The 16740-nt window shown below is 45.5% G+C and overlaps 1 protein-coding gene across 2 annotated transcripts in view; it reads left to right on the top strand.

The window, feature by feature from the left end:
• Positions 1–15781, top strand: part of usp45 (ubiquitin specific peptidase 45) — a 130723-nt gene extending 114942 nt beyond the window's left edge. For both annotated transcript variants that reach the window (XM_067984776.1, XM_067984777.1), the window contains exons 17-18: positions 13936–14089; positions 14741–15781. In XM_067984776.1, the coding sequence (XP_067840877.1) occupies positions 13936–14089; positions 14741–14868 (282 nt within the window). In that variant the 3' untranslated portion in view covers positions 14869–15781. The remainder of the gene's footprint in view (positions 1–13935; positions 14090–14740) is intronic.
• The last annotated feature ends 959 nt before the right edge of the window (positions 15782–16740 follow it).

The following is a 16740-nucleotide window of genomic DNA, read 5'->3' as shown; positions in this document are numbered from 1 at the left end:
GAGGTGACTAGGAGGATCGATGAGGGTAGCGCAATTAATGTAGTCTACATGGATTTTAGCAAGGCTTTTGACAAGGTCCCACATGGCAGATTGATCCAAGGGAATGTGGCAAATTGGATCCAAAATTGGCTCAGTGGTAGGAAGCAAAGGGTAATGGTCGACGGGTGTTTTTGCGACTGGAAGGCTGTTTCCATTGGGGTGCCGCAGGGCTTGGTACTAGGTCCTTTGCTTTTTGTGGTATACATTGACTATTTGGATTTAAATGTAGGGGGCATGATTAAGAAATTTGCGGATGACACAAAGGGAGGCTGTGTGGTTGATAGTGAGGAGGAAAGCTATAGACTGCGGGAGATATCAATGGACTGGTCAGATGGGCAGAAAAGTGACAAATGGAGTTCAATCCGGAGAAGTGTGAGGTAATGCATTTGGGGAGGGCAAACAAGGCAGGAGAATACAAAATAAATGGGAGGATACTGAAAGGTGTAGAGGAAGTGAGGGACCTTAAAATTCATGTCCACAGATCCCTGAAGGTAGCAGGACAGGTAGATAAGGTGGTAAAGAAGGCATATGGAATGCTTTCCTTTATTAGCCGAGGCATAGAATATAAAAGCAGGGATGTCATGCTGGAACTGTATAAAACACTAATTAGGCCACAGCTTGAGTACTGCGCACAGTTCTGGTGACTACATTACAGGAAGGATATAATTGCACTAGAGAGGGTGCAGAGGAGATTTACGACGGTGTTGCCAGGACTGGAGAATTTTAGCTATGATGACAGATTGGATAGGCTGCAGCTGTTTTCCTTGGAACAGAGGAGGCTGAGGGGTGATTTGATTGAGGTGTACAAAATTATGTGGGGCCAAGATAGAGTGGATAGGAAGGACCTATTTACCTTAGCGGAGGGGTCAATAACCAGGGGGCATAGATTTAAAGTGATTGGTAGAAGGATTAGAGCAGAAATGAGGAAAAACTTTTTCACCGAGAGGATAGTGAGGGTTTGGAACTCACTGCCTGAGAGGGTGGTAGAGGCAAAAACCCTCAACTCATTTAAAAAATACCTGGATGTGCACCTGAAGAGCCGAGATCTGCAGGGCTACGGACCAAATGCGGGAAAGTGGGATTAGGCTGGGTGTCTCGTTTCTCAGCCAGCACGGACACGATGGGCCAAATGGCCTCCTTCTGTACCTTAAATTTTCTTTGATTCTAACTAAGTTGGCGATGTGCTCGTTTCAAGTTTTCTGACAGTGAGATAGTCTTCTGATAGTCAGGTGTTCTTCTGACAGCTGCGTCGCCTTTGGACAGCTAAGTGTTCTTTCGACAGTTGGATGGTCTTCACTGATTCCTCTACCCTGAGCTCAAAAAATGTTGGGTTTTTATGTCCCCCCTAGCAGGAAACTCATACTATGGGCTCGATTTTAAAAGGGAACTGCGGGTGCGTTGGGGGAGAAGAAAATCGCAATTTCCAGGAACGGGCAGAAACCCTGGCTCCAACATGCCTAAGATCGCGCACGACCCAGAGTCATCTGGGTGCACGTGCCATTCCTGAACCCGGAAGTCCCGCCGGCAATTGAAACCGGCGGGACAATATTTAAAAAAGCAATTCAAGTACTTGAAATGTATTTGAATCTAATTAAGATTGAAGGTACGCGATTTCAACACTTCCTCAGCGTGCTTCCCTTGCTGTGTGAAACACGCCATGGTGAATGAATCGTGTTTCAGCCAGCAGCCATTTGGACATTTAAATGCCTGTTTGACAGATGGGGATAAAAGGTGAGTTATTGCAGCAGGGCACTCAGTTCTCTCAGACAAATTTTTGGCTGGGAGATCTTTGTGTTTAGACTGAAAATTCTTGGCTTCCACTCAGAATTGTTCTGATTACACATATTCACCAACTTTTCGAACCCCCTCAAATTGACACCATCAGGATGGGGGGGGGGGGGGGGGGGCGCGATAGCTGCATTCACCAGTACATCCGAGGATGAGGAACATCACCATCCTCGCCAGGCATGGCGTGCACTTCCGCCACTTGCAGCTCCACAACACAGTGCAGCGCCACAGGCACCTGCACAAGAGCACAGAGGGGAACAACAGAGGGAGCGACGTCGCAGGAGGTACTACCCTCGTCAGAGGGTCTACGGACTGAGGCTCAGCTTCCTGGACCCCCCTGAGGAGCAGTGCATACGGAGGCTGAGAGTGAGTCGCCAGGTGGTCGCAGACATCTGCAGCCTCCTTCGTGCCAAGCTGCTCCCAGCTGGGCCTGGTGCATCTTATTACCCGTCGCAGTTAAAGTGACCACTGCCTTTAACTTCTTCGCCTCCGGATCATTCCAGGATGCCACCGGTGACATCGCCAGGGTCTCTCAGTCATCTGCACACAAGTGCATAAGGCCTCGCAGGGCCTCGCAATACATCAACTTCCCCATGGACGACCTCAGCCAGACGGAGAGGGCAGTGGGATTCCACTCTGTATCTGGCTTCCCACGTGTACAGGTTGCAATCGATTGCACACACATAGCAATCCGAGCACCTCCACACGAGTCAGGACTGTTCATCAACAGAAAGGGGTATCACTTCATCAACGCTCAGCTTGTTTGTGACCACTGCAAAAGATTTCTTAACGTGTGCACCAGATTCCCTGGCAGCTGCCACAGTTTATTCATAATTGTAAACAATTTTACAACACCAAGTTATAGTCCAGCAATTTTATTTTAAATTCACAAGCTTTCGGAGGCTTCCTCCTTCGTCAGGTGAACGATGTGAAAATGAAATCCTCGAAATGAAATCGCATTTATAATTCACAGAACAATGCTTGGTGAGTACAGACAGTTTTTTCAACTGCCCGTTGCCAAGGCAATCAGTGTGCAGACAGACAGGTGTTACCTGCCAGGTCTCACAGAATATACAAATCACCAAAAAAAAAAAAAAAAAAACAGAGATAGAGAGGTAGAAACATAGAAAAGACAGCAACTGACCCGTTATATTAAAAACAGATAACATTTGTTCGCTGGTGGGGTAACGTGTAGCGTGACATGAACCCAAGATCCCGGTTGAGGCCGTCCTCATGGGTGCGGAACTTGGCTATCAATTTCTGCTCGACGATTTTGCGTTGTCGTGTGTCTCGAAGGCCGCCTTGGAGTACGCTTACCCGAAGGTCGGTGGATGAATGTCCATGACTGCTGAAGTGTTCCCCGACTGGGAGGGAACCCTCCTGTTTGGCGATTGTTGCGCGGTGTCCGTTCATCCGTTGTCGCAGCGTCTGCATGGTCTCGCCAATGTACCATGCTCTGGGGCATCCTTTCCTGCAACGTATGAGGTAGACAACGTTGGCCGAGTCACAGGAGTATGAACCATGCACCTGGTGGGTGGTGTCCTCTCGTGTGATGGTGGTATCTGTGTCGATGATCTGGCATGTCTTGCAGAGGTTACCGTGGCAGGGTTGTGTGGTGTCGTGGACGCTGTTCTCTTGAAAGCTAGGTAATTTGCTGCGAACGATGGTCTGTTTGAGGTTGGGTGGCTGTTTGAGGTTGGGTGGCTGAGGGAATCCAACATCCTGGGCCTCTTCCACGCCCTTAAGAGCTGGCTCCTTGGGGACAAGGGATACTCCCTGCACACGTGGCTCATGACACCTCTGAGGAACCCCATCAGCGAGCAACAGTGTCAATAAAATGCCAGCCACATCGCCACCAGGTCTATAATTGAACATGCGATAGGGCTGCTGAAGATGCGATTTTGGTGCCTTGATCGTTCTGGGGGAGTGCTTCAATACGCACCAGCGAGAGTGGGTCGCATTATAGTAGTGCATTGTGTCCTGTACAACATGGCGCAACAGAGAGGGGTACCGGTTGAGGAGGCTCCATACCCTCATCCACCATCCACATTGAGGAGGAGGAGGAGGAGGACGCCGAACTCATGGGCAGAGCAGCAGCTCACCTGGCTGCTCGTGAAGCCAAGGAGTCACTCATATATGTGAACGGTTCTTGTAAGATCAGAATGTGAGAAGAGTCCAGCCCTCACACCACCTGGAAAGACCAGTGCCAACACCAGCCCCGCCACCCCCCGTCCCCTGCTCCCTGCACAAAATAATCCTGCAACTACACATACACCCATTGTAAAGTATCCCACTGGGTGGCATCAAGTGTCGCTATTTAGGATGAAGCACATGAAAGGGTGCTATCACAAAGGGCAGTCAAGAATGGGCAAGACGTGGCAGTTGTGGTGAGAACGATAACATTTACTGTGACTTTAACAGAAACCAAATATAAATGAAAAATATGACAGCCTGTCAGACACCCTTGTGCATACTCTTTGTGATCACAAATCCTTAGCCTTTCTCTTCCGAGCGCTTCTACATGGTGCATCTCCTGTGGCTGCAGCAGAGGTAGTGGCAGGCTGCTGTTGTCGATGGCTGGACTGCTTAGATGCTTTCGGCCTATGTCCTCTATGTTTTAGAGCCTGCGAGGGCCCCTCCAAAGACTGCTCCACCTGGACCTATGCAGGAGCTGACTCGGCCACCGGGAGAGGAGGCAGCATTGCGGGTACTGGTTGAGAGGGGGGCAACGGATGAGACATGGGAGCGCTTTGAGTGGCATCCCCCACTTCCATGTACCCTTTTGCCATCAACCCTCCTCTGGGCCAGGCCCATATCACTCCTATCACCCTGCAGGAGAACAGTATGGAGGACATGTATGATGCCTTGGAAGCCCAGTTGTAAAGTTTCTGTCTGCCTGTTTAAGGCAGCAGAATGTTGTTCACCGTGAGTCCGAGCAGTCGTTATCAGGGCTTGAATGGACTCATTTATGCGCCGTGCTTGAAGCTCAACAGAGGCTAGCCTTCTCTCCATCGCGGACATTCCCGCAGTTACGTGCGACACTATCTCAGACGGTTGCTCAGGTCCATATGACACTATCTCAGAGATTCCCTCCCATACCTGTGCCACCATTTCACTAATGCAGGAGTTGGACTCCTCCATCCTCTGAGCGATTGTGGAGAATGTGCGAGGCACCTGTTCCAGTACCTTGCAAATGTGTTGCTGTCCCTTGATCATTCTCCTTTTAAAGGATGGCCCCCAGGGTTCAGCATCTGCGTCCAGCTGAGCAAAGCCTGGAGAGGAGCACGTCCATCAACGTGGATTCTCCACAACTGCCCCTGCCACCAGTGTCTGCTCGTGCTCACTTGTGCGTAGTGATTCATCAGGTGCCAACCCAACTAACTGACTTCTAGGACCTGCTGAGGTGTGAGTATCTGCGCTGGTGGATGGCTCAGAGGCCGGCAGGCGCTCTGATGAATCGCCGTGTGCTGTTACTGCGGTCGTTGAAGAGCCTGTAAGAGAACAGAAGGCAATATTAAGCATCATCACAGATGTGTCATGTTGCGATGAGCATACTGAGATGTTCAACATGCCAAACATTGCTAACATCAATTCATGTTGTGTGTGATGAATGTTAAAGTTGTGGCACCAGATGTTTGTGGGGTGCCAGTCTCGGCGTCCCCGACGGACAGGCACTCGAGAGTGTGGCTGATCTGCAGGGCCTCCTCCTCCAGTTCTGTGAGGACCACTATTTGTTGCCCCCCTCCACTCCTCGCCCTCTCACGTGCATTTTGTGCTCTCTTCTACAAAGGGAGAAAGTACAGACGTGTGAGTGAGTGATGGTGAAGTGGCCAACCGATGAATGCATTGTTTTGGGTGAGGCTGACCATGAAAGAGGTGCGTCAGAGGGGTGAATATGAGACCGAAACATCACATTGGATCAGGATTAAGGTGAGTAGCAGTGGTTGGATAACAAATGGGGGGGTGAGGAAGTGCTCAGGAAATGCAGGTAAGTTGAGGATGAGCCTTAAGTGGGCGTGAGGAGTGATGTGATGGAGTAGTCTTAGGCAGTGGAGAATGAGTTGTTGGGGGGGGGGGGGGGGGTGCAGTTGGGGGGCGTAGATGTGAAACACGGAATGCAGGAGAATCAGTAAGTGTACTCACTTTTGCTGATCTAGTTAGGTCATGGAAACGCTTCCTGCACTGGACCCAAGTGCAGGATATGTTGCTGCTGCTGGTGACCTCCTCTGCCACCTCAAGCCAGGCCTTCTTGGTGGCAGAGACAGGACGCTTCATCCTGTCGGCTGGGTAAAATTTTCCCTCCTCCTCCTCGCTTCGGCCAGTAGCAGCTGAAGTGAGGCATCGCTGAATCTTGGAGCAGCCTTAACCCTGTGCTGCTCCATTGGGTCTTTTCTTTATTCGTTCATGGGATGTGGGCATCGCTGGCGAGGCCAGCATTTATTGCCCATCCCTAAATGCCCTTGAGAAGGTGGTGGTGAGCCGTCTTCTTGAACCGCTGCAGTCCGTGTGGTGAAGGTTCTCCCACAGTGCTGTTAGGAAGGGAGTTCCAGGATTTTGACCCAGCGACAATGAAGGAACGGCGATATATTTCAACGTTGGGATGGTATGTGGCTTGAAGGGGAACGTGCAGATGGTGTTCCCATGTGCCTGCTTCTAGGTGGTAGAGGTTGCGGGTTTGGGAGATGTTGTTGAAGAAGCCTTGGCGAGTTGCTGCAGTGCATCCTGTGGATGGTACACACTGCAGCCACTGTGTGCCGGTGGTGAAGGGAGTGAATGTTTAGGGTGGTGGATGGGGTGCCAGTCAAGCGGGCTGCTTTGTCCTGGATGGTGTCGAGCTTCTTAAGTGTTGTTGGAGCTGCACTCATCCAGGCAAGTGGAGAGTATTCAGTCACACTCCTGACTTGTGCCTTGTAGATGGTGGAAAGGCTTTGGGGAGTCAGGAGGTGAGTCACTCGCCGCAGAATACCCAGCCTCTGACCTGCTCTTGTATCCACAGTATGTGTGTGGCTGGTCCAGTTAAGTTTCTGGTCAATGGTGACCCCCAGGATGTTGATGGTGGGGGATTCGGCGATGGTAATGCCGTTGAATGTCAAGGGGAGGTGGTTAGACCTCTCTCTTGTGGGAAATGGTCATTGCCTGGCACTTGACTGGCGCGCATGTTACTTGCCACTTATGAGCTCAAGCCTGGATGTTGTCCAGGTTGTGCTGCATGTGGGCTCGAACTGCTTCATTATTTGAGGGGTTGCGAATGGAACTGAACACTGTGCAATCATCAGCGAACATCCCCATTTCTGACCTTATGATAGAGGGAAGGCCATTGATGAATCAGCTGAAGATGGTTGGGCCTAGGACACTGCCCTGAGGATTGCTCGTCCTCCAGCAAAATCCATTGGAGCAAAGACCCTTTAAATTCAGACGCTCCAGCTGACAGCCTGTCACGTGGGTGCGCAGTCCGCCGTCTGCGCAGCTTTTGGACGGCAAACCCGGAAACAAGGTTAAGGGACACCAATTAAGTCGCAATCGTGTGGGAAACGCTAAGTTTTTATTAGTCGGGTTTGCCGCGCGCCCATTGACACCCCCCACCCCGCCGCTGCCATCGTGCCGCCCTTTTAAAATCGAGCCCCATATATGGAACAACATTCATAAGACCCTTATAGATTAATGAAGTTGTTTTTCAAATAATTCGCAATGGTTAGCTTGTTTTAACATTACTCATTTAACCAATAGACCCATTTCAAGGTAGTTTTTCAAGGTGGCTAGTATGTTTGACTACACTCGTCTAGCTATCTCGTCATGATCCTGGTCTTATTTCTATCTTTGGATTATTGTTCCGCTTTTTGGGTCATTGTTCCTCGTTTATCACATAGCTACCTTGTCTCACAATGAGGGTGACAAGGGTCAGTCACTAGTCAAAGGTTAACAGTTTACAATTCAGCAAAATACGCAGCACAGCCTGCAGAGCATGATGGTTAGTAGCATTAAGAAAAAGATGTAAATTTTTCCCTATTTCCAATATTCTTACAGGGAGGACAATGTGAGGTAGGAGGGGGCCAGCAACAGATGTTGGAAGTACTATCAATAGCAATAGCATGATTTAAAGAGCACCTTTAATGTAGTAAAACATCCCAAGGTGCTTCCCAGCAGCGTTATCAAACAAAATTTGATACCGAACCGCTTAAGGGGATATTAGGACAGGTGACCAAGAGCTTGGTCGAAGAGGTAGGTTGTAAGGAGCGTATTAAATGAGGAGAGAGAGGTAGAGAGGCGGAGAGGTTTAGGAAGGGAATTCCAGAGCATAGGGCCTAGGCAACTGAAGGCAAGGCCGCCAGTGGTGGAGAAATTAAAATTGGGGATGTGCAAGAGACAAGAATTGGAAGAGCGCAGAGATTTCGGAGGGTTGTACGACTAGAGGGGGTTACAGAGATAGGGAGGGGCGAAGCCATGGAGGGATTTGAAAACAAGGATGAGAATTTTACAATCGAGGCCATTGTAGGTCAGCGAGCAAAGGGGCGATGGGTGAACGGGACTCGATGCGAATTAGGATATGGGCAGTGGAGTATTGGATGAGCTAACGTTTGTGGAGGATGGGAGACCGGCCAGGAGAGCATTGGAATAGTCCAGTCTGGAGGTAACAAAGGCATGAATGAGGGTTTCAGCAGCAGATGAGATAAGTCAGGGGTGGAGACGGGCGATATTACGGAGATGGAAGTAGGCGGTCTTGGTGATAGAACGATATGTGGTCGGAAGCATGTTTCAGGGTCATATAGGATGCCATGGTTGCAAATGGTCTGGTTCAGCGTCAGTGGTCAGAGAGAGGGATGGAGTCGGTGGCTAGAGAACGGTGCCTGTGATGGGGACCGAAGGCAATGGCTTCGGTCTTTCTAATATTTAGTTGGAGGAAATTTCTGCTCATCCAATACTGGATGTTGGACAAGTAGTGTGACAAATCAGAGACAGTGGAGGAGTTGAGAAAGGTGGTGGTGAGATAGAGCAGGGTGTCGTCAGCGTACATGTGGAATCTGACGTGTTTTCGGGTGATGTCGCAAGGGGCAGCATGTAGATGAGAAATAAGAGGAGGCTAAAGATAGATCCTTGGGGGACTCCAGAGGTAACGGAGTAGGAAGAGAAGCCATTGCAAGTGATTCTCTGGCCACGACTGGATAGATAAGAATAGAACCAGCCGAGGGCAGTCCCACCCAGCTGGAATATGGAGGAGGGTGGTGTGGTCAACCGTGTCAAAGGCTGCAGACAGGTCGGGAAGGATTGTTTACCACGGGCACAGTCACATAGGATGTCTTTTGTGACTTTGATAAAGGCTATTTCAGTACTGTGGCAGAGGCGGAAATCTGATTGGAGGGGTTCAAACATGGAATTGCAGGAAAGAGGGGCACAGATTTGGGAGGTGTCAACACGTTCAAGGACTTTGGAGAGGAAAGGGAGGTTGGAGATGGGACAGTAGTTTGCAAGGACAGAGAGGTCAAGCGTGCATTTTTTGAGGAGGTGGGTGATGACAGTAGATTTGAAGGAGGAGGACAGTACCTGAGGAGAGGGAACCATTAACAATATCGGCTAATATGGGGGCCAGGAAGGGAAGTTGGGTGGTCAGCAGTTTGGTGGGAATGAGGTCGAGGGAGCAGGGGGTGGGTCTCATGGACAAGATGAGCTCAGAGAGGGCATGAGAGGAGATAAGAGACAAACTATAGAAAGATGCGAGTTCAGTGCTAGAGCAGGAATAAAATTGGCTTCGTGGGTTCGGGAAAGAGAGGGAAGCGGCAGAGGCAACTGATCGGATGAGGAACTTTCCAGCTTCTATGGGCTCCACAGAATTTTTTTAAAAATTCACCTACCTTTATGCTAGCTAGGCCGCATCCATGTCCCGGTATTCGAGCTGAATAGGCCAGAGGCCTGCTCTACTCAGAGCAGCCCAATACCTTCTAAGGATCCTTAAACTTGCATTAGGCTGCTTATTATCCTATGCAAGGGACATAACGTCTACTTTAGGCGGCTGGCTCAGACATTTAAAAAATGACCCGACCTAATTTTAAGTTAACCCAAAACTCAGACTCAGACATGCACATTTTACATTTTTAGGTTTATTTAAGCTTTAAAGCAACTTAATATGAAGCAACTTTAACTGTCGTATTCATACTTCATGAAAATGAATATTGTAGAAACACATTCTGGCAAATGGAAATTGAGTCAGTTTGTATTAACTCTCCGTAGTGACTTGTAGATGTTGGCCAATGCTATTTAGCATCTTCATGTAAAGATGGTCACTGATACAATCAGCTCCAACTGGTTATTTTCTACAGATAACATTTCCTTTGACTCTATTGGTACAGGAATTGGTTGCCTGGATTTTCCAACCATGTGTGACCGATTTATGGGCAAATGAAATACGCCCCATTTACCATCATTTCTGCCTCATTTGCTCTATTTTGTTCTCTTGCCTTTATAAAATGGGCATCCGGGGTGATTAAAGGAAGGAGACGGAAGAGATTTTAAAAAGATTAGCATCAATGTTCAGACAATCAATTTAAAGCTTATTTCTACCTTTTTGGATTTCTGGCTAACTTTTAATATGTCTTTTTGCCATTTTCCTCACCATTTCCCATTGGGAATTACCCTGTATAGAATCATTGAATGGTTACAGCACAGAAGGGAGGCCATTTGGCCCATCGAGCCCAGGCCAGCTCTTTGTAAGAGCAGTCCAGTTAGTCCCATTCCCCCACTCCCTGTAGCCCTGCAAATCTTTTCTCTTCAAATATTTATCGAATTCCTTTTTGAAAGCCACGATTGAATCTGCTTCCACCATCCTTTCAGGCAGCGCATTCCAGATCATAACTATTTGCTGCTTAAAAAAAGTTTTTCCTCATGTCGCCTTTGGTTCTTTTTCCAATCACCTTAAATCTGTGTCCTCTGGTTCTTGACCCTTCCGCCAATGGGAACAGTTTCTCTTTATTTACTTTATCTAAACCCTTCATGATTTTGAACACTTCTATCAAATCTCCTCTTAACCTTCTCCACTCTAAGGAGAATATCCCCAGCTTCTCTAGTCTATCCACGTAACTGAAGTCCCTCATCCCTGGAACCATTTTAGTAAATCTTTTCTGCACCCTCTTTAAGGCCTTCACATCCTTCCTAAAGTGCGGTGCCCAGAATTAAACACAATACTTCCAGTTGTGGCCGAACCAGTGTTTTATAAAGGTTCAACACAACTTCCTTGCTTTTGTACTCTGTGCCTCTATTTATAAAAGCCCATGATTCCGTATGCTTTTTTAACCGCTTTGTCAACCTGTCCTGTCACCTTCAAATATTTGTGCACATATGCCCCAGGTCTCTCTGTCCCTGCACCCCCTTTAGAATTGTACCATTTAATTTATATTACCTCTCCTCATTCTTCCTGCCAAAATGTATCACTTTGCACTTCTCTGCATTAAATTTCATCTGCCATGTGTCAGCCTATTCCACCAGCCTGTATGTCCTCTTGAGGTCTATTGCTATCCTCTTCACTGTTCACTCCAGTTCCAAGTTTTATGTCATCTGCAAATTTTGAAATTGTGCCCTGCACACCCAACTCATCAATATATATCAAAAAAAGCAGTGGTCCTAGTACTGACCCCTGGGGTACACCACTGTATACCTACCTCCAGTCTGAAAAACAACCATTCACCACTACTCTCTGTTTCCTGTCACTTAGCCAATTTCGTATCCATGCTACCACTGTCCCTTTTATTCCACAAGCTTCAATTTTGCTGACAAGCCTATTATGTGGCACTTTGACAAACGCCTTTTGAAAGTCGATATACACAACATCAATCACATTGCCCTCATCAATCCTCTCTGTCACCTCATCAAAAAACTCAAATCAAGTTAGTTAAACATGATTTGCCTTTAACAAATCTGTGCTAGCTTTCCTTTATTAATCCACACTTGTCCAAGGTACTACTAATTTGGTCCTGGATTATCGTTTCTAAAAGCTTCCCCACCACTGAGGTATCTTTGCATTTTGAAAGAAGAGGAGCAGTGGAGTGATGCTCGGCTGCTCAGGCAGCACCGAAGACAATCGACACCCACCTATCGGTACCCCCAAATCATAATATACAGCCCTAGTTGTGCATACCAGCTTTTCTTAGAGGAACAGGGCCTGTGGAGTTTTGGCTTTGCCAAGGAAGCAGTCATTGAGTAACACTACAGCGCACCACCATGACAGGCGCTGCACTACTAGTTACTGTTAAGACCACAATTGCCCTTAAATTTTATGCTACGGTGTAATTTCTAGCTGCTACTGAGAATATTGGTAACATCTGCCAATTAGCTATACACAGATGCATTATTTAAGTCACGGATGCATTGTTTGCTAGAGCAGGCAGTTTCATCTAATTCCATATACATTTGGTACTAGATACTTTACAAAGCGATAGGATTCCCAAAGTTGCAAGGAATCATAGATTGTACCTACGTGCTCCCTTGCTCAATGCCTCTACCTACATCCTCCTCTGCTTCACTTCCTGCAGTGGAAATCTGGAATTCTCTTCCCCCAAAAAGCTGCTGAGGCTAGGTCAATTGAAAATTTCAAAACTGAGAATGATCGATTTTTGTTAGGCAAGGATATTATGGGTTACGGACCCAAGGCGGGTAGATGGAGTTAAGACACAGATCAACCATGATCTAATTGAATGGCGGAACAGCCTCGAAGGGCTGAATAGCCTGCTCCTGTTCTTATTTCATTGTCCTATCAGAGAAGCTGGGAATTCTCTGTCCTCCTTAAGACCTGCAGCTATTCCAGAATCACTGAATTTGTTTGCCTGAACGAAAGAATTAATAATGATTCCTCATGCCTGCTTCATGAAGCGGCCAAATGAAATCCTGGCAAAGCCTAGCAGGGCCAGAAGTCTGATGGGAAAAAAAGGCATGTCAGCACCCAGGAGTCCATATCACCTTGCTGGCGGTGTACCGATGCTCCCTTCCCTCATGCCTAGAAGCGCTAATATACCCACTCCACTTTACCAGCACCTACTGTCAGAGAGAAAGTGGGAGCTTTGGTTAAGAACTGAACTTGTTGAAGTTTGTTTTTATTCGTTCATGATGGAGGGAAGGTCATTATTAAGGTCAGACAATTGCAAAATGCTTGGTAGAAAGATGAAGTGCTGTTCCTTAAGCTTGTGTTGAGCATCACTGGAACAGTGTAGAAGTCCAAGGACAGAGAGCTCAGAGTGGAAATGGGACAGAGAATTAAAGTGGCAAGTGACAGGGAGCTCAGGATTGTGCTAGTGGATGGAACGGAGGTGTTCAGCAAAGCGATCACCTTTACTCTCCCCAGTGTAGAGGCTGCATTGTGAGCAGTGAATACAGTACACTAGGAGGAAGTACAAGTAAATTATTGTCTCACGCAGAAGGAGTATTGGAGCCCTGGATGGTGGTGTGGGAGGAGGTGAATGGGCAGATTTTGCATCACATGGAAAGGGTCCGGGGAAGGAGAACAGGTGTTAGAGGTGATGGGAGAGTAGACTAGAAGGTCATGAAGGAACGGTCCCTTTGGAATGCTGAAAGGGGAAGGAAGGGAAAATGTGTTTGGTAGTGGGATCACAGAGATGGCTGATCTAAGGGGGATCATATCACGGTTTTGGGACAGGGATAGGGACTGAGGGCAGAAGTACAGGAAATTGGACGGACGCGGTGGAGGGGAATCCTCGGCTGAGGAAAAGGGAGGACATTTCGGAAGCTCTGTGTGGAAGGTGGCATCATCAGAGCAGATGCAATGAAGGCGAAGAAACTGGGAGAAGGGAATGGAGCCCTTACAGGAAGTGGGGTGGGAAGAAGTACAAGAGATAAGAGAAATAAGTTCCATGAACAGGCTGAACCGGGACAGTCCTCTTTGTGGACCTTGGGGAGGAGGTAGAAGCGGGCTGTGCAGGGTCCGAGCATTCTGTTGAGTTAATGTTGGAGTTTGTGACTGGTTATGGTTTATAGCAGGAGATTATACAAAATTATTCATCAATAAGCTTATTGGTTTATTGAAAATCTAATCATCATGTCTTGCAAATGTACTTGAGTAATTACCTAAGAATGCAATTCTGACTTACTTTTGTGCATCTATCTTTTTAGAATGTTGGAGAGGGAAACAAAGTGCTCTACAGTCTTTATGGAATAGTTGAACACTCTGGCTCTATGCGTGGAGGGCACTACACAGCATATGTGCAAGTCAGAGCAGCCAACAAAAAATTGTCTGAGCATATCCCTGGAATCAAGAATACCCCAGGTAAGACAAACGGAATAATGGCCAGGCTGTGTTAGGTACGTGCACTCCGCTTGACACGATTTTCTTGTATTGGCTCCAGATGATCCAATAGCTTCTGGTGCAGGATCAGAATGCCCCGCTTTTTATTTGCTCACCTGTACTTGAGTGTGCCTGCATTGCTAATGTTAACTATAGGGAGAAAACACAAAATTAGAACGACACCAAAAGTAATCTACAGCATATCCACGGTATATTGATACAAAGGAACTTTGGTGTAATCAGACATAAAAGGAAACACCCCATATGTTAATGGTCCTATTTTTATTAATATTTGATCTTTAACTTTCCATTGGCATAAAATGAAAAATATTTAGAGTTTTGTGAAAAAGTGGATTAATCAGCTTTTTCCATGGATCTTTAACTTGGTCATGGAGAAAATCACTTGGAACAAAACATCCAAGTACATACACAGAAAAATGTTCTTTATCACACAATGAGGCCTAACTTTTGAACTTGTTCCTCATTTCCAAATTTTGTTGTTACTTTGAGGACCACTACTTTGAATTATATCCTGTTTTTTAAAAAATCAGTGTAATTGTCCTTAAATTCTGCCACAGTGTGGTTTCTTGTTTGTGTTTAACAGATTTATTAATGATGGTCTTTGCTTTTCAGGTTTCAGAGATGTTGGAGCAGCACCAGGGCAGTGGGTTTATGTCAGTGACACCCATGTACAGACAGTTTCTGAAGCTCGAGTACTCAATGCTCAGGCCTATCTATTGTTCTATGAACAACTTTTATAAAAGCACCACTTGGGAAATGTACTATAACACAAAAACCTGTCAACACTTTCTACTTTGCAATTACCCATATGGCTTCTGCAAACCTTTCATGCTACCTTTCACTTATTAGAATAAGTTACAGGGACATCATGATCAAAATTTGTTGCAACCAGCAGTGAAATTAAATGCAAAAAAACGTATGAATGTATGTAAAAGCAGTGAAAAATTAAGTTTACTTACAAATGATGCCTTTAATACTGTATTTGTTTTGTTCCCAGATGTATATTCTGACTTACTGAAATGCAGGCATTTTCATTCAACAAATATTTTTCAACTTCAAAAAGATGCTGCTTTGAATGTATTTGCAAAGACAATGACCATATGCATTCAAATGTGAGGAAGACTACTCTCAAGTATTAGAGTGGAAACTATTGTATTCTCATGTTTCATGAGCGATATTTACTGTTAAAGACAGAAGTACAGAAATAAGAGCAAAGGGTATATCAACTAAAATATCGAGTAATTATGAGTTATTATCTGACAGATTTATTTATTTTTTTAAATGGACAGAATTTGGTTCATTGGAAGCCCATTTCACTTCATGCTATGTTCACTTTGCATTACATTATAAAATGATTATGTCACAAATTTTGGATCATAAGACATAATGGTGCCCAAGAATGAATGGAAAATAAGGAATTTTGTGCATTTGAAATGCTGTATGTATGTTAATTCACATAAAACATAATTCCAGAAAGGCACACTGATGCTTAATGCACTGAGGGTCTCTTTCAGTACCCGCACATTTCCTTATTGATTTAACTTGTAGTTTCACCATGCCATTTAATTTATGTATTTTCCTAATCTTTGTGGATGTCCACTCTGATAAACACATTTCATGTTCAAGGATATTTTAATAAATAATTATCTCCTAGCATGTGTACTTCTGAATTATTAAACAGTATAGCCAGCAAATTCTAGTTTTTCAATTGAGAGTTACATTTTAAAGAAAACACTTGCAATATTATATCTACCAAAAGAAATGAAAGCAATGCCCGAGTGAAGAAGAACAAGGTACATTCTTTTTCATCTGTGTACCACAGATACTTATTAATTAGCAAAAATTTAAAATGATTTGTTAAAATTAAATAAAATATAAAAAAAGTAATTGGAACTCTACATTAACTAAAAAAAATGACTAGAAACCACTTAGCTGGCCATCTTCTTTAACCATTTTATGTCCTGACATACAAACACGTGAACAAAAAGCACATTGGTCACTTTTTTATTTAAAACACTGAAAAATGAATGGAATTGCAGAATACCATCTGGAAAACACCGCTAAAATCCTGGAGACCTAAATAATAAAAACGAAATTTGACTTATTCAGTCGCTATAAACCAGTAGCCATGATTATAGGGAACAGCAGCCCATTTTGTATGCTATAAGAAAGACTGCTGTTTTCCCAACTTCACTGAAAATAGACAAATTAATGGAATTCAACCCCCAAAACAAATGTCCTGAATCCTGAAAATCAGAATTTGACTTACTCGGTTAACGTAAAACATCAACCATAACTATAATCCCTATTTATCACTGTTTACATTATATTTTACAATTTATTTATTCAGGCATTTAATCCATCGCTATATAAAATTCAAAATAAAAACAGAAAATGCTGGAAACACACAGTGGGTCAAGCAGTATCTATGGAGAGAGGGCGTAGAGTTCAGGCTTCATCAGACGAAGGATCATAGACCTGAAACATCAACCCAACCTTCCTCTCCACTGATGCTGCCTGACCTGAGTGTTTCCAGCATTTTCTGTTTTTATTTTAGATTTCCAGCATCTGCAGTATTTTTCTATATAAATGCAACTTGTTGCTGTATACCA

The sequence above is a fragment of the Heptranchias perlo genome, chromosome 5, assembly GCF_035084215.1.
Source record: "Heptranchias perlo isolate sHepPer1 chromosome 5, sHepPer1.hap1, whole genome shotgun sequence".
Taxonomy (NCBI): domain Eukaryota; kingdom Metazoa; phylum Chordata; class Chondrichthyes; order Hexanchiformes; family Hexanchidae; genus Heptranchias; species Heptranchias perlo.
Note: the sequence above shows the minus strand (reverse complement) of the source record. Positions and strands in the feature narration are given on the sequence as shown.